The 17,931-nt window shown below is 55.2% G+C and overlaps 1 protein-coding gene across 10 annotated transcripts in view; it reads left to right on the forward strand.

Annotated features, from left to right (window-relative positions):
* CSNK1E (casein kinase 1 epsilon) overlaps nt 1–16,472 on the forward strand; it is a 31,245-nt gene extending 14,773 nt beyond the window's left edge. For 6 of the 10 annotated variants that reach the window (XM_057556224.1, XM_057556219.1, XM_057556222.1 and 3 more), the window contains 9 exons: nt 4,549–4,659; nt 4,782–4,930; nt 6,259–6,487; nt 7,522–7,692; nt 9,002–9,150; nt 13,297–13,489; nt 13,589–13,728; nt 14,327–14,392; nt 15,287–16,472. In XM_057556224.1, coding sequence (XP_057412207.1) covers nt 4,549–4,659; nt 4,782–4,930; nt 6,259–6,487; nt 7,522–7,692; nt 9,002–9,150; nt 13,297–13,489; nt 13,589–13,728; nt 14,327–14,359 — 1,175 coding nt within the window. In that variant the 3' untranslated portion in view covers nt 14,360–14,392; nt 15,287–16,472. Of the gene's footprint in view, nt 1–4,548; nt 4,660–4,781; nt 4,931–6,258; nt 6,488–7,521; nt 7,693–9,001; nt 9,151–9,776; nt 9,881–9,978; nt 11,692–13,296; nt 13,490–13,588; nt 13,729–14,326; nt 14,393–15,286 lie in introns of those variants that run through there. The other 4 variants (XM_057556225.1, XM_057556226.1, XM_057556227.1 and 1 more) reach the window with 4 other exon arrangements.
* Nucleotides 16,473–17,931: the final 1,459 nt, after the last annotated feature.

Genomic DNA, 17,931 nt, shown 5'->3' on the forward strand with positions numbered 1-17,931 from the left:
CTAGGGAATTGGAGTAGAGAAAAAAGTAGGGGCTCTAGAGACTAAGTTTCAGATCCTGGCTCTGCCCCAGCCAGTTCTGTGTGACCTCAGGCCAGTTACGTATCCTCTCTGAGCCTCAGGTCAGTGGTTGTGAGAAGTGAGGGAGGTCAGAGAGAAGACTGGCAGCTTCCTGGTAGAGTTCAGAGGCAGTGCAGGGGTCTGGTGGTGGTGGGACCCGTAGGCAGCTGTGACAGCTTTCCAGCAGTCGGTTGGGGTCAGAAGCCTTTGCCTAACAGCTTAGGTCCCTGTTCAGGGAGGTTGTGTGGCATTTGGTCATTGACCTTTGGTGTCTCCGTTTCCTCATATGATACAAACAGTAGTACTGGCAGGATGATGTAAGAGCTCAAGGGGACAAAGGGCTCTTTCCCTCCACCTCCCCATTTCGGGGAGGGGCGTTCTCCCGGCACCTCTGCTCCCTGCGCAATCTGCTGAGTCATAAGTGCTGAAGGCCCTGCGTCATCCAGTGTCGCTTGGTCTCTTCCCCCTTCCTGGACGGGGCCGCCATCGTCTGGACAATTGCAGCAGCCTCCTTCCCGGTCCCACCCCACCCCCCACCTCAAGTCCTCTCCGGTCCTTTCTAATACACCAGTGGGTCTCAACAAGGGGAGGGAGGCCAGATTTTGTCTCACAGGGGACGTTTGGCAAGGTCTGGAGACATTGTTGGTTGTTTCACCTCAGCGTGGGGGTGTGCTGCTGGCAGCTAGTGGGTAGAGTCAGGGATGCTGGTAAACACCCTGCAGTGCACAGGGCTGCCCCAGAGCAGAGAGTCGGCAGTGCCCTGTAATAAGGCATCGATGCCTGGCCCCCAGAGTTGCAGGCTGATGGCCAGGATCGTAGCTTGGCATTTGAGCCCCTTCCCATCTCCCCCTGACTCACCTCTTCCACTGTCTTCTTCAGCCACCTCGAGCTCCAGCTGCACCAGACCACCCAGCGTTCACTGCGCCCACTCCTGTCGGGCCTTTGCATGTGCTGTGACCACAGTCTGGAATGGTCCTGCTCACACAGCAGGAGCCCTTGCAGCCTTTCCTCCCACTGCATGGCCAGTGGACTGCAGTGAGCCCCAGCTCCCCCCCACCCCCATCCTCACTGTCGCCTGGAAACGTGTGAGGCTCTCCCCAGTGATGAGTGTTGACATGTCAAAAGCACTTTACAGTTTGCAAAGCACTTTCTCCCCATTGCTCACTGGATTTGGGAATCCACTTTTTTTTTTCTTTTAAGTTTTAAGTGGTTCAGAAATGAAAACACAAAACCAAAAACCAAAACACAACAACATGCTAAGTGAAAGAAGCCAGTCACAAAAGATCACATATCTATGATTCTATTTATATGAAATATCAGGAGTAGGCACGTCCATGGAGACAGAAAGTGGATTAGTGGTTGCCTAGAGCTGGGGCGTTGGGGGAGATGAGGAGCGACCACTAAGAGATGCAGGTATTTTGGGGATGGTGAAAGTGTTCTAAAATTGATTGTGGTGTTGGTTACATGACCTTGTGAATATACTGAAAACCACTGAATTGTACACTTTAAAGAAGTAATTGTGTAGAATGTGAATTATATCTCAACAAAGGTGTTGAAAAAAATGACAAGACGTAACATGGTATCAGAGAAATGTCCTTTTCCCCTCCTGCCCTAATCCAGCCCTGATCCAACCCTGCCTAGTCTTGACTGGTTTCTCATGTTCCTTTTGAGTGTTTCTTTATGTTGATACAAACAAACACAGATACATAGTTTCCCCACTTTTTTTTTTTTTCTTTAACCACTGAAAGGAGAGCATATAATACATACTGTTCTGTACTTTGCTTTTTCACTTCCTGTATCTTTGAGATCTTTCCACTTCTGCACCGAGAGAGCTTCCTCATTCTTTCTCCATTGTTTTCCGTTTTATGGATGGGCCTTTCTTTATTTAACCAGTCCCCGCTGCTGGACATTTGGGTTGTTTCCAAGCTTTTACTGTTGCAAACAGCCTAAGTGGACAGCCTCATCCAGGCCTTATTTTGCACCGTGCGAGGGTATCGAGTAAAGTCCCCGGAGTGGGAGCTGGAGGGAGCCAAGTGGCCTTGCAGCCAGGCTTCCCCAGTTCACACGGGGACCGCTGGGGAGGAGTGACCCCTCCCACCGAGAGCGCAGGCTAGCTTGGGTGGACATGGTCTTTTAATATTTATTTATTCATATATTGTGGCTGCTCTGGGTCTTGGTTGCGGTACTCAGGATCCTTAGTTGCAGCATGCCTGCAGGACCTGGTTCCCCAACCAGGATCGAAACCGGGCCGCCTGCATTGGGAACTCGGAGTCTTACCCACTAGACAACCAGGGAAGTCCCTGAGTAAGCCATTTTTATACTAATGATTTCTTTCTTTCTCTGTGAAGTGTGTGTTTGAATCCTTTACCCTACTTCCTATGGAGTCATTGGTCCTTTTCCTACTGCTTTGTAGGCGCTCGTTATATATTAGTGTGATGTTAGCTCTTTGCTATTGATAAGAGTGTGCGCTATTTCTTAGGACTTTGTTTCTGGTGTTTTTGCCGTGGAGAGTGATTCCTTTTTTGGAGGAGGGAAGGGAGCCTTTTTTTTTTCTTTAATGGCTTCTGGATTTTAAGTCAGGATAAAAAGCCTTGCCTACCCCCAAATTAAAAGGCAGTGCTCCTTTCTTCTAACATCTCATTGTTTTACTTTTTTATTAAATGTATAAAACATGTGCATGGTATAAGGCATCCTTCCCAACACCCAGTTGGAGGGGGACATGCTTGTCACCTTGAAGGCCCCTGGTACCCCACCCCGTCCCGCCCTCTGCTTCCCCCACACAGAGGTAACCACTGTCTTGACATTTTAAGTTATTCTCTTCTGTTTGTTTTATTGCATGTTTATATCCCTAAACTATATATATTTCAGTGTTGTGTGTTTTGAAATTGAGACAGAACTGTGCTTGCATCCTTCTCTCTCTTCCTTCCTCTTTTTATTTTTCCTTAAACTGAGGTGAAATTCACACAACATAAAATTAACCATTTTAAAAGTACACAAGTTAGTGGTATTTAGTACAGCCCCAGTGTTGTGCGACCACCATCCCTATCTAGTTCCAAGACATTTTCATCACCCAGAAGAAAACCCTGCACCTATTAAGCAGGCCCATCCTATTTCCCCCTGCCCCCAGCCTATGGCGACCACCAGTCTACTCTTTGTCTCCATGGATTCATCTGTTCTGGACATTTCATATAATGGAATCAGGCAGTATTTATTTGCCCTTTGGTGTGTGGCTTATTCACTGAGCATAGTGTTTTTAAGGTTCACTGATGTCACAGCATGTGTCAGAGCCCCGTTCCTTCTCAGGGACAGGCAGAGTGGCTATCCACGCCTCTTCTGATGGACATTCAGGTGTCTCCACCTTCCGGCTCTTGTGAACGGTGCTGCTCTTTGCTCTCTGCACTCAGGGTTCAGATGCCGAGAGCCAGCCGCCTAGCCGTCGTGTATGCCTTCCACTGCCTGTGGCATCCCCGGGGCGCTTGCACCACCCTGTAGCCATCCTTCTGGTGCTGGACTTTGTGGTCTTTGTTGCTGTGCAGGTCCTTTCGTGTCCTCCCAGTGCTCACGGTTCTGAAGGGCATACACTTGGGAGTGGACTGGCTTGGCCAAGGGTTTGTGTGTGTTCAGCTTTACCAGGTAGAGGCCAACCTGGTTTCCAAAGTGGTTGAGCCAACTTACACTCCGATTTTTTCCCCCGTACTATATTTTGCTCCACTTCGGACTTCCGGTGCGTGCTGTGAGCTGTGCTGTCTTTTCTCAGATGCCAGTTATTCCAAGGACGTTCGTTGCATAGCCCCATCTCGTCCCCTGATTTGAGGTGCCGGCTTTATCCTGCCTGTCCTCAGTTCTTCCAGTCGTGTGCCCTCCTCCGGACTTTCTCTGTTGTCTGTGTGCGAAGACCACACCGTTTAGTTGTGGCAGCCACAGTCCCGCTCGGCCCCAAGGAGGAGCCGGCCTCTCAGCCTAGCCCCCAGCCCTCCAAGTCAGCCCACCCGTTACTGTAGCTGGGGAAACTGAGGCCAGGTGCAGCGGGGATTTGGGTCTTTCTTGAGACAGCCTTGCCCCCCTCCCTTCTCTCCTCCTGAGCCCCACACCCCACTGACCTCACCTCTCTTCGGCTCGGGAGTCCTCAGTAGCTCCCACGCTCCAGGATGAAGTTCCCCTTACTGGTCTGTGAGCGTTTTTCGGCTGTGCCCTGACCCCCCTCGCATCCAGCCTTCCTGCTGCCCCAGCCTCCGGTTCTCTGAATGGTCCATAGCCCTCACCTCCGTCCCCTGGCACGAGCTGCAGCTCTGGCTCTCCCCTCCCACCCAGGCTGGGTCGGCTGCCTGCTCTGTGTCCCACAGTCCCTCCGCTTCCCTTGGATACAGTGCCGGGCCCTCTGCACAGCCTCCCCCAAGGGGTGCTGAGCTGCTCGGGGGCAGACATTTAGTTGGTCCTGGACTGGTGCTGCCTGCCCAGCTGAGTGTGACCCCGGTCCCTTGCCCCTGGCAGGTGCCAACATCGCCTCTGGTGAAGAAGTTGCCATCAAGCTTGAGTGTGTGAAAACGAAGCACCCCCAGCTGCACATCGAGAGCAAGTTCTACAAGATGATGCAGGGGGGAGGTGAGGGCTGGAGGGGGCTGGAGGGGGGCGGGAGCCTGAGGAGCTCTGCGCATGTGCCATGTGCCCCTGGGGCTGGGCGGGGTGGGGAGTGACTGCCCCTGACAGCCCTGCGTCCCCCACAGTGGGAATCCCGTCCATCAAGTGGTGCGGAGCCGAGGGTGACTACAACGTGATGGTCATGGAGCTGCTGGGGCCCAGCCTCGAGGACCTCTTCAACTTCTGCTCCCGCAAGTTCAGCCTCAAGACGGTGCTGCTCCTGGCCGACCAGATGGTGAGCCCCCCACCTACCCACTCGGGCTGGGGACTGGGCTCCCAGCTTTCCTTCCAACCTCCTCTGCCCCGTCGTGCCAGTGGGCACTGGGTACCCAGCTGGAGGATGCTGGAGCAGGAGGCGGTGACAGCGACGTAGGACAGGCCTGGTTCCTGGACCAGGACCAGGGGACCTTGACCATCAGTCATGGTTGGGGGGTAGGTAAGGAAGGGGTATTAAAATGCAGGCTCCCAGTTTCCACTCCAGACCTGCTCGGTTGGGCTTCCGGGGAAGGCCTGGGACTCTGCCCTCAGGTGAGTGTAAAGCCTGTGGTCACACAGACCTGGGTCCTGTCCCTGTGGGGTGACTGTAGGTGAGCTGGGGGGCTTCAGTCTCCTCAGGAGCGTCTTCCCTTTGCTGGGTTGTTGTGCGGTCACCTGGGATGCCACACGGTGCCTGGACCAGAGCAGGAGCCCATGGACAAGCAATGCTTAGGTCCTCAATCCCTTTATAAGTTCAAGGGAGGAAAATTTTAGAAAAAGAAAATGAAAAAAGCATAGAATTCTAGCCCTGGAATGATACATGCAGATCTTGTTACATAGGGGTCTGTAGCTGTGGCTGCCCTCCAGAACGTCTGCAAACATCCTCCAGTTTTAGGCTAGATGTGTGTGTGCAGAGGAGGGTGGTCAGACTCTCAGAGGACGGGAGACTCAAAAAGGGTTTAGGAAATACTCAGAAGCCTGAGGCCCAGGGAGGGGACCAACCTGCCAGAGGACCTGTTGTGTGCATATATGTTAATTTAAGTTTCTAACACATTGTTTAAAGGAAGGCAAGGGCCTGTGTGTCCACCTTACTTTGGTGTACTTTGGCTTCCTCTGGAAGCCAGGGGACAGATCCTGTCTGTGTGCTCCATCTCTGTCACCCCTGCCAAGTTTAGGGTTCACTGGTGCTCCTGTTCCCCCCAGTCTGGTTTCCAGAACAGCCTCCGAAATGCCTCTTTGGTCCCTTGAGGGCCTCTCATGTCCTCTGTGGGTGTAGAGCCAGGCAGGTGAGACCTGAATGCCTTTCTGGGCTTCATTTCTAGATCTTGCCATTCGCTTTCCTGCCTTGCTCTCTTTCCTTTGTCACAGTGAACTTGATGAACTCTTCCTTCAGAGTTCCTCTCTACTGTCACTTCCTCCAGGAAGCCTTCCGTGACCTGACCCTTGAAATCATCATACATGGTGATTGCAGACTGATCTGGCCCACCCCCCACCCGTGGCAGGGACCACGGATGTGTTTTTTGCATCTGTACGGCCCCAGCCCCTCTGTGGAACATGTGCTGAACGACTTGCTCTCCCCTCCCCCAGATCAGCCGCATCGAGTACATCCACTCCAAGAACTTCATACACCGGGACGTCAAGCCCGACAACTTCCTCATGGGGCTGGGGAAGAAGGGCAACCTGGTGTACATCATTGACTTCGGCCTGGCCAAGAAGTACCGGGACGCCCGCACCCACCAGCACATCCCCTACCGGGAAAACAAGAACCTGACTGGCACTGCCCGCTACGCCTCCATCAACACCCACCTGGGCATCGGTGAGTGAGCGAGGCCCGGGAGCAGGGTACACCCATGGGCTGCTGGCCAGGACTCTGGCTTTCCTTCTGCAGCCTGGGTTTACTTCCCTGGCTGGCTGCACAGGCAGGTCTTCTCTTTCACAAGAAGAGCTGTGGGGTGCCGAGCACCCGCCCTCTTGTGCCTTACTCATCCCCGCAGCAGCCTTGGTGCGCGAGGCTGTTTCCCAATTTTTTTTTTTTTTTTTTATAAATTTATTTATTTTATTTATTTACTTTTGGCTGCCTTGGGCCTTTGTTGCCGCACACAGCCCTTCTCTAGTTGCGGCGAGCGGGGGCTACTCTTCGTTGCAGTGTGCAGGCTTCTCATTGCGGTGGCTTCTCTTGTTGCAGAGCACGGGCTCTAGGCGCGCGGGCTTCAGTAGTTGTGGTATGAGGGCTCAGTAGTTGTGGCTCGCAGGCTCTAGAGCGCAGGCTCAGTAGTTGTGGCGCAAGGGCTTAGTTGCTCCGCGGCATGTGGGATTTTCCCGGACCAGGGCTCGAACCCGTGTCCCCTGCATTGGCAGGCAGATTCTTAACCACTGCGCCACCAGGGAAGCCCTGTTTCCCCATTTTTACGGATGGGAAATGCTGGCTCACCGTGTGACACAGGTTGCTTAAGGTCATACAGCTTAGCAAGTGCCAAAGTCAGATCTGACCCCAGCCCTGTCTGATGCCACTGCTTGAGCCTTATCCGCAGGGTGGGCCAGGCAAGGAGGCCCCGGGGTGCCTACTGCATAGTTGCTGAATGAATAAGAGCCTGAGCTGGAAAAACTAGGCCTAGGTTGTGTTGGAAAAGCTCAGCCTCAGGCCCCTTCTCTGTAGAAGGGGGTGATAACAGTGCCTGTTTGTAGTGGGGCTGCAGCAAGCCAGCATGTGACAAGGGGGGGCTTGTGCTGGGTGCACAGTGGGGGTTGTTCCCCTCAATCGAGGAGCATGCCCTGGAGAAAGGGGTCCTGGCTCCCGTCAGCTGGGAGCCCAAGTGGACCCTGCCCCTCACCTTGTCCTTGACTCTGCAGAGCAAAGCCGTCGAGATGACCTGGAGAGCCTGGGCTACGTGCTCATGTACTTCAACCTGGGCTCCCTGCCCTGGCAGGGCCTCAAAGCGGCCACCAAGCGCCAGAAGTACGAGCGGATCAGCGAGAAGAAGATGTCGACGCCCATTGAGGTCCTCTGCAAAGGCTACCCCTGTGAGTAGCCCAGTGGGGCAGGTGGTTAGCCTGGGACCCCTGAGGCCCCGTCTGAGGGGCAGACGAGACCACACAGAGCCTGTCCTGGGCTACCACTGCCTGGCACCAGAACATCAATCACAGGCTCTGCCACTGTTCAGGCACAGCTAGGAGGCCTGGCTGGTAAATACCGAGTGTCCCCAACCCACACTCCGGCCTCACCTCGTAAGGGCTGAATGTCAGGAAAAACTCCAGACCTTCCTCTTCCTGGGAGTCTCCTTCACTACTCTCACGGAATACTTCACTTCTGACACTTCTGGTCACCAAAGGTCTGGGGTTTTTTCCCCCTCACCAAGCAATGCTCTGACACCAGCCGGGTGTCCTAGAGTTTAACTCAGTTCCGGCACTATCTCCCTGGAGGTAGTGTCAGATCCCACAGGGTAAGGGCTCAGTCCCACAAGGCTGTTCTCACCACACTTCAGATGCCAGTCACGAGTCCAGGTTGCCACCTGTGCATCTGACTGATTGGCTATAAATAAATCTGAGGTTCCCATGACTCCCTCCTTGGGTTTGATTAATTTGGCTCACAAAAGTCAGGGAAGTACTTCCTTATGTTTACCAGTTTATTAAAGGATGTGGTAAAGGATACAGATGAACAGCCAGTTGAAGAGATACATAGGCTGAGGTTTGGGAGGGTCCCGAAAGCAGGAGCTTCTATCTGCGTGGAGTTGGGGTGTGTCACCCTCCTGATGTGGATGAGTTCGCCAACTGAGAAGCTCTCCAAACCCCATGCTATTGGGATATTTATGGAGGCTTCATCATGTCGGCACGGGTGATCATTAACTCCATTTCCAGCCCCTCTCCCTTCTCTAGAGAAGTGGGTAGGGCCGGGGGCTGGAAATTCCAAGCTTCTAATCATGGATTGGTCTTTCTGCTGACCTGCCCGCATCCAGGAGCCCAACCAGAGTCTCCTCCTTAGAGCAAAAGATGCTCCTGGTGCTCTGACCACCTAGGCAGGTACAAGGGCTTTAGGAACCCGGGGGCCGGAACCAATATATATATTTCCTATTGTCCCACAAGGGCCCTCTCTTGCCTCTGATTTTCAGAGGAGGAAATGGAAGTTTTCCTCCTGTGGCTTAGAGTTGCCGTCGGGCTCTTGACAGGCTGAAGTTCACGGATTGTTGTAGGGGGGACGGCCTCTTGGACCTCATCTTGACCCCTCTTAGATCAGCAGTATCTGTAGGGACGGTGGCTGGGTGGGACAGCGCCGGCTGTTGGGGGCCCTGGGAGCATGGGCCTCATGGTGGCGCCTTCTGTCCCCCTCCACCAGCTGAGTTCTCAACATACCTCAACTTCTGCCGTTCGCTGCGGTTCGACGACAAGCCCGACTACTCCTACCTGCGCCAGCTCTTCCGCAACCTCTTCCACCGCCAGGGCTTCTCCTATGACTATGTCTTCGACTGGAACATGCTCAAATTCGTGAGTCACCTGGAGGCTGAGGCGGGCTTGGGGGACTGAACTGGGAAAGCCAACGTGACCCCGTAGCGGGCGGGGCTCCCGGAAGATGGGAGCTATGAGCTGGACCGTGCAAGTGACCTCACCGGGGTCCCGGAGCCCCGTGCTCCTCCCTTCTCACGTGCTGCTGACGGCACGTGCTGCTGTGGTCAGCGGGGCCCAGGCGGGGCACCACCTCCCACCAGACCCAAGAGGGCCTGTTTGGGCCTCGAGTCCGTGCTAGGTGCCTGGATGGGTGGGGCCCGGATGGCGCTGGGGGGCCGCCCTGCTGTCTGGATCGTGGCCTCCACCATCCTGCTCTTGTCGCTCTGCACATCCCAGGTGGCGGCCTTCACTGAGGCCCCCTTGGCCAGCCTGGACCCCTTCATTGTGGTTTCCTTCTTCCTGGTCATGGGACCCTGGGTCTTGCTAGGCACCTCCTCTCTCTCTCTCTCTCCCTCTCTCTCCCTCTCTCTCTCCCTCTCTCTCTCTCTCTCTCTCTCTCTGTCAAGAGTCTTGGGGGTGGGGTGGGGAGAAGTGTTGGTCAGCTAGGCCTAGAGCTCCGGAATCTGTGAAATCCTATGTCTTGTTTCCCATCTCTTCTGGTAAAGGGGGCTTCCTCGAGCCAGGCTCAGCCCCGTGACAGCGACGCTATTGCACTGCCCAGGCCCCACCCCTGTGCCTGTGCCAGGCCCATGTACCCACCCATGTACTGGTAAGGACCCTCCGAGACCTGGCCTCTCCAAGACTTACCACTTGGCGGGGTGAGCACAAGAGGCTGAGCCCCTGCTGTGCTCTCTCTGTCCCTTCCAGGTGCCCGGCACCCCTGGGCACCCAGGACCCTCCAGATAGGCCCATGGAGGAGATGGAGGAGCTGCCCGCCGCAAACTACTGGCCTGTGGTCTGGACCTCAGGGCCCCAGTTCTGACATCCCCAGGTGTGCCTGAGCCCATTGGGGCCAGGCCCAAGGAGATATCCCTTGGCATGGTGGGAGTACAGTGGAGAGGCATGATGGAGAAGGCCCTGCTCCGAGATTCTTGGGGACAAATCGGCTGCCTGACGAACAGAGCCTGAAGGAGGGACGATGTTCACTACCCTGGAGGAGCCAGGTGGCAATGGGCACCAGGAGCAGCCTCAATCAGACCCTGTCGGTGGCCTCTGTATTGAACCTGAACTCATTAAACGCCCCTACCTGTACTGCGTTTCATCGTGGCGTGCCTCTTGGTGGGTGCCCTCGGCCTGCTCCACCAGATGCTCAGGCCCGAGGCCTTGTTCTCCAGGACGCTGGGATCGGCACTTGGTCTTGTGCCCCTCCTCTCTCTGGCTCTCAAACAGTGGCCTGGTACTGTTCCCTAAGGAGTGGAGCAGAGGATGGGGGTCCCACAGGCCGAAGGGCCCCAGGGGTGAGAGATGGGCAGTGGGGCACCTTTCACCCCAGACCTTCCGGCTGGGAGCACAGCTGAGGGCCCGGGGCCGGCTCTTCTTGCCCCAGGGCACTGCTCAGGGCACTGGGCACCCGCTCATCCATGTAGAAAGTCATTCCTGAGTCTGATTCTGGGCTGAGTTTGGCCCTTTTCTCTGTATAGCTCCAGGAATGGATTTTGCATTGTCTAGGCCTGTGCCCTCCAATGTGGTAGCCACTGGCTACGTGTGGCTAATTTTTAATTAAAATTAATTAAAGCTGAAAACGTACTTCCTCAGTTGCATTTGGCACATTTAAAGTTCTCAGGAGCCACAAGCGGCTGGCTAGTGGCTGCCCTACTCAGCAAGGCGGATGTGAACATATCCATCATCACAGAAAGTTCTGTGGGACCTGCTACTCCAGATGGCTCCTCACAGAGCTTCTCATGGGACCATCCAGCCGACAAGATCTCGCCTCAAGCCAGGCCGGGAGCACGCTCTCCACCCATTGCTGGCACCCTGACCCCTTCTTGGGATTCCCTTAGAGACAGACCCTGGACTCAGAAGCTGAGCAAAGGTGCCAACAGCCTTATCCTGCCCCGATCTCTGACTTGAGGGCCATCATACTGGATAATTGGGCACCTTTGACCACATCACCACTGTAGTGAGCTCAACCGCCTCCCGCTGCCCCTGGCAGAAGTATCTGCAGACACACGATGGAGACCTTCCACACTTTCACCTCGAGACCAAGCCCCTCCCACATCACCCCGTCCCCCCTGCAAGAAACCTTCATCAGCACCTACCAGCAGACTGGACACCATGCTGGACGCAGTGGGCCGCAGACTCTTCCATGGGAAGGATCCTGCCCTTGACTGAGAACTTCCCTCCTTGGAGTGGCCACCTCGTATCGTTCGACATCAGGGCCCTGGAATCCCCGAATACCTGGAGCCTGGGATGTTGCTCTCAGCACACAGAGCCACTGTGTTCCGAGGTCCAACTAGCTGGCCAGGTGGAAACTCGACACAGCCAAGGACAGGGGTCCATACAACACTGATGAGTGCTTGTGTGACTTTGGTGTTGACCTTTTTGTGTTTTCACATGGGCAAATAAAAGCCAAGAGACCTCCCCGGTGTGCGTTTCTTGAGGCATCACTTGGGTTGGTTGGAAACAGGGAGAGTAGCTCACCTCAGCCTGCCGCAGGCCTGAGCCTCCTGAGCTCACAAAGGGCAGGGGCTCCAGCCCTCCGCTCAGCCATGGCCCCTGGGCTGTGCACCTCTGAGTGAATCACTTGGCTTCACTGAGCCTCAGTTTCTCCAACCAGGGAGTGAGTTCATACCTGCCTTGTAGGGTTGATGTGCCCTCTGCCCATGGGATGTTTAATGAGTGGGTGCTGCAGCTCATATCATCGGTTTTGCTGTGCTTCTGGCTGAGTCATTCTCTTTGCCAATCTGTAATTGAGTGGGTGGGAACCCGGGGTGAGGACTGGAGGTCGGGAGATGGTGCCCTAGTGCTTCCAGGCCTGCCTGGACAGGCTTGTGGGTGGGAGGACTGGGAATGTGCACCCCTAGAATGTTCTGCTAAGTCCTCTGGGGGTGCGGAGAGCAGAGCGGGACTGGGTGGCAGAAGCCTGGGTTCACACCCCAGCTCTGCTCTGAGCTGTGTGGCCCCAGGAGGGTCCTGAGGCCTCTCTGGGCCTTGGTTCTTCAGTAGGATTCAGGGATCATTCTGATCCCCAGCCGCTATCTCCCGGAATTGCTTAAAGTCAAGGGCCACCCCCACCCCATCTCCCAAGGACAGCAGGGCCTTCTCCGCCAGTTCTCTGGGAGAGAGGGAGTTGCAGGAACCCGCACCCCGTGGCCCATTAGCAGGCCCCCAACTCAGCCTGCAGCTCTCTCCTTCACAGATGCGGCCCCCCTCATGCCAGCCCCCGCCCTTCCCTGTGGACGACCCCAGGACCAACTAGGTAACGCGGCCAGGCGCCGCTCCCATGCCGCACTCCTCTCTGGGCCTTCCTCCTTTCTTCCTGCACTGGGGGTGGCAGTGGCTGGAAGGCAGAGCCCCCAGGGCCTCACGCACCCCTTCTGCCACAGCCTGCCTGCTGGGCCTCTTTTTCTTCCATGGGGCATCTAGCCCATTCCTTCTCCAGCTCCCTTCCCGAGGCAGGCAGCATCTGTGTGGGTCCCCCGGGCCTCTTGGTTGTGGTCCCCACAGCACCTGCCAGAAGCCATTGCCAGGTCCAGGGGCAGGGGAAGAACAGCCCTTTGAAAAGATTCCCTGGCTAGGCACTGGGAAGCCTGGTTTGAGTCCTGGCCCCGCCTTCAGCTAGCCTTGTAACTCTCTCTCTGGGCCTCTGAACACTTGCCCTGCTGTATTTGGAAACCTTGAGGAGCTGGGGGCCCTCTGTACACGGAGGGGACCCAGGTTGGGAGGGCCACAGAGTACCCTTGGTTGTCCTGGGGCATGCGACCTCCCTCGGCCCCTCGGGTCCAGCTTCCTCCTTCCGGGCAGTTGTGTGGCTTTGTTTCTCTGTGCGGTGTGATCACGGGTCATTTCCAGGTCTCTTGGGCTTCCTGCTTTGTGGGGAGGAGGTTGGACCAGAGGGTTTCTGAGATGCCACTTCCCCAAGACGCCCACCTGGCCTGCCTCCCCCTGCTCTGACCCCGAGGGAGTGCCAGATCCCGGAGCACGCTGACCTCGCAGGGCTGACCAGGTCTCATCTCACACCCACAGGGTGCAGCCCGGAACCCCGAGGACGTGGACCGGGAGCGGCGAGAGCACGAGCGTGAGGAGAGGATGGGGCAGCTCCGGGGGTCCGCGACCCGGGCCCTGCCCCCTGGCCCGCCCACTGGGGCCACCGCCAGTCGGCTCCGCAGTGCAGCCGAGCCTGTAGCTTCCACCCCTGCCTCCCGCATCCAGCAAGCTGGTGAGCGGACACCTTGGGCAGCGCGCGGGGCCCGAGGTGGGCGCGGGGCGGCCAGGGCCCCAGGTGCTGAGGGCAGCTTGCCCCCGCTTTGCCCTCCAGGCAATACTTCCCCCAGAGCCATCTCCCGGGTCGACAGAGAGAGGAAGGTGAGCATGAGGCTACACAGGGGCGCACCCGCCAACGTCTCGTCCTCCGACCTCACTGGGCGGCAAGAGGTCTCCCGGATTTCAGCCTCACAGGTGAGCTGCCCTCACTCCAGCCCTTCTGTGCCTCACAGCCGAGCCAGGAGAAGTAACCGCCCCAGCAGGCGATAGAGCTGGAACCCAGCCCTCTGCCAGGGGCCCAGCCTGCGTGGACGGCGGGGCGCTCACAGAGGAGGGGCTCGTGGTCCCTGCCATCAGCGAGCCCCCGCCGTCCCGGTCAGCACAGGCTGGAGGGATGGGTGGACCCTGTCGGCTGGCCCCACTTAGGGGCCATGTTTGGGCTAGGAAAGTTGGGAAGGGAGAATCCGGGGCTGCCCAGGGAAGGGGTCAGGCAGAGGTGGGCAGGAGACCTGCTCTGGGCCTCCTGCCTATGTTGGAGGAGTCTCAGCAGGACAGGCCACGAGCTGGGAGTCCAGCGGCTCCGTTCACGTGTGGCCTTGAGCAGCTGTTTTGCCGCTGGGGGCAGGGTTCTTGTCTTACAAAACAGAGACATGCTGGCTCCTTGAGGTCACGGACCCCTGCCCTTGGCTTGAGGGGCTTGGGTTGGGGGTGGGGCTCCACGGTGGGGAGAGACTTGCCGAAGTGCCGGGGCCAGCAGCTCACCCCTCCCACCTTTCTGCCTCCCCTCCCAAAGACAAGCGTGCCATTTGACCACCTCGGGAAGTGAGGAGGAACCACCATCGGACCAGTATTTGCTTAGGTGAGCCGATGTCTGCTGCAGACGTAGCCCCGTCGGGTCTGGAAACACCCAGGGCCCCCTGGAGGAGCCCGGTGTGTGTGCTCTGAGCGGGCCCGGCCCACGCCAGCTAACTTCTGCTGGAAAACTCCCTCTTGCCTGGGGCAGTCCTCCGTCCCCGCTTTGCCTTAACTATTCTGGAAGGTTGGCAGTAGGGACTGAGCCCGGGGCCCCACACCCCGATCTTCCCCAGGGCTTTAGCCTTGTCTCAGCCTCTGGGCTGTTAAACGCTTCATTCATGCAGAGCATGTTAAGACAGGGCCCTGTACTTAGGAGTTTATCTGCTGTCAAAGAAGGCCCTTGGTGGCCTCCACAAGCCCAGGAGAGGCCCTCTGGCTAATGTGAGCCTCCATGGAACTTGTGGCTGCCTGAGGCCTTGAGGTGGGGTGTCGCAGCTCTGCACTCGGGCCCCGCTTGGGAACCCGCTTGGGGCTCCTTTGGCGGTATGCAGGGGGATGTCGGAGCTCCCTGGGGAATATGTACATGGCTGGCAGCAGCTTACATTTCACAGGCTTGACCTCACACCAGAACATCCTGAGTACGATCTGCTTTGTGGAAATGTATTCCACAGGTAGCTCTGGGGCATAAATCGGGGTTTACCTTCGTCAGACCTCAGGCCCAGGAACCAGTCCATCCGTGGCAGGGTGAGACAGATGTGTGGCTGGGGGGTGGCTGCTCACCTAAAAGAGGGAGAGAGGTTCTGTGTCTTTTCTGTGAAAATGGAGCACCTACTGTGTGCCCCAGAGAGGGACCAGCTCAAAGCCTCGGGGGCAGGAAGACAGGAGCTGAAGGCCGCTGGCAGACGGGTAGCCAGAGGCAGATGTGCACCTGATCTGTCTTCTCTCTCCCCCTTTCTAGTGTCTTCACTGTATTTTCTTTTAAAAAAACAACAAAAAGATGGGGAAAAAAAAACCACTCGAACAAAAAGAGAAAAAAAACCCAGCACAAAACCAACGATGGATTCTATTTCGATTCTTTTTTTTTTCTTTTCTTTTTTTTTTTTCTTTTTTTGCCAATGGCAAGAAGATGGGATGCCCTCGGCATAGAGGATCCTCGTCCCTTCACACTTCCCGCTGCCCACAGCCTTCAGGCTGCCAAACGCTCCCAGACATCAGGTTACACTTGGCGGACGCCATGGCCGCCGCCTGACATGGCTGGGAGGGGGACACTTCTGCACTGGAGTTGCAGCAGGTCCTCACGGGCCCTCAGGAGGTGGCCTGAGGAGCTGGGGGAATGGATTGGTTGGTCAGAGGCAGGTCCCACTGCGTGTCCATGAGCCTTGGGACCACGGGAGACGTGTGCAGCCCCACCCCCCTGAGATGACGGCCGCCGACTTTCTGTGTTGGGCTTTTGCCAGTGCCCCCCCTCAGTGTTTGGGTCCCTTCTTTGCCTGTCCACAGAGACCTTGAGGAGGGGGTGGTGAGGCAGGGGGGCCAGGAGTCCTTGTGGACGTGTGTGTATGTATCTGACCTGTATCTCCCAGGACAGCAGGTGTCCCGCCCACCTGCCAGGCCAACTTTGTGTTCTCATCCCCCTGACAAGGACATGGGGGTGGGCAGTGACCTCCATGCCCCTCAAGAAGGGCACAGAGGGTCTTTGACACCACCGACCCCTGAGACTGTCATCAGCCTGTGGTCCCCCTTTTCTGGTCTTAGGGCAGAATCCGTGGAGACTACTTCCAGAAGGCATCTGGCTCCTGGGTTATAAATTAATTCCCTGGTCCTGACACTCACCTGGGGTCAGGCCTGGGCACTGGATTTATCCATCCTGCCTAGTTAACACTCGTTTTTACTTTATTTTTGTTTGTTTTTTTCCGTGTGTGTATTTCCTAATTTATTTACCTCTGTTTCCCCTTTTTTTTCTTTTTCTTTTTTTTTAATTAAAGAGCAAAGCTTTTTATTACTTTGTAATTTAAAAAACTGAAAAAAAATACTGAAGAACTTTGGGGGGAATTTTGTACTTTTTTCCTGTGTAAATATTGGACTTTTTTGAGCTTTATTGTGGTTGTTAATTTGAAGTAATAAAGTAGAAAAGGATAAAGTGACATGGGCAGCCCTTGGTCCACCCACCTCTTTGCTCTGGGGGCTTCTCTCCAGCAGACCTGGGAGCCAGGGATGGCTGAGAACACTCGGAGAGTACTTGGTACCTCCCTGGGACTGTTTTAACCCTGTGCTTCAAAGACCACACACAAACCACCTGGGGACCTCGTTAAAATGCAGCTTCTGACTCAGGAGGGCTGGAGTCGGGCCTGAGAGTCTGCATCCGAACAAGTTCCAGGTGATGCCCACAGCCCAGGACCACACTGAATAGGAAAGTTCAAAACGCTCTTCACGTTATCTTATCCACAATTCTGAGTTATCTTAGCCATTAATTCTGAGTTAGGTGTTAATCTCCCTGCCTTCAGATGAAGAAACAGTGTGAAGGTAAAATAACTTGCCCAAGACCACAGCTCTCCTGGGTCCAATGGCACCTGTGCCACAGATGAGCCTGGGCAGTTCCTTCAGCCAAGCTTTGATAAAGGAACAGCCCTCAGCCTTGGCTGCCTTTGTCTGGCCAGCTTATACAAGAATTTGTCTAGCAGTCCATGTTTATCCAGCACACGTTACTTTCATACTTCTCATTCGTTAACCCAAAAGCCGCTGTTGCCACGATCTCCACTCACAGGCAAGAGCTCAGCCTGGGGAGGGGGTGGAGGGCTCTGAGAGACCGCTTGTAAGTCCTGGGCATCACTCAAAACCCTCATAATTCAGGTCCCTTCCAGTGCTGGCATTCGAAGACCCTATGACCCCACAGCCTGGCTCAGGCCTGGTAAAGGGTCTCCTTCTGGCCCTCCGTGTGAGGCTGAGGCAAAGGTGGGTCCTTATTCTTAACCACCAGGAGATGCCAGAGGGCCCTGCATTGTAGGCAGTGACCCACAGGGAGACCTGCCTTGGAGCAGAGTGACAGTATAGTTGGTGATTCCCAGCCCCTCCCATCTGACATCAAACAGTGTGATGTTACCAACTGTGGGCCCTAAGGGGAAATACAAGGAGTTAATCTTCTTTTAAAAAAAATTTTTAATTTATATATCTTTTGCAGTGAAAATCTTAGCTCCTGTTAATACTAATGTGCTTATTTGCTGTATCCTATAATATACGTAAGTTTCAAAATTACAATTTTAATGTTACTACTAAAAGTATACCTATGGATGGGAATAGGTATTTTCATTAACAATTTCAAAATTACAATTTTGAAAGTACAAATTACAATAAGTTTCAAAATTACAATTTTAATGTTACTACTAAAAGTATACCTATGGATGGGAATAGGGTATCTGTTGACAGACAACCCTGGCTGTCCAGTGGTTAGGACTCCAAGCTCTCACTGCCGAGGGCCCAGGTTCAGTTCCTGGTCAGGGAACTAAGATCCCACAAGCCTTGTGGCCAAAAAGAAAAAACAACAAAAAAAGTATACCTATGGAGTAAAAAGTTTTTTACAGGTTTTTTTTTTCCCCCTTAGAGTGT

This window comes from Balaenoptera acutorostrata, chromosome 11, assembly GCF_949987535.1.
Source record: "Balaenoptera acutorostrata chromosome 11, mBalAcu1.1, whole genome shotgun sequence".
Lineage (NCBI taxonomy): Eukaryota > Metazoa > Chordata > Mammalia > Artiodactyla > Balaenopteridae > Balaenoptera > Balaenoptera acutorostrata.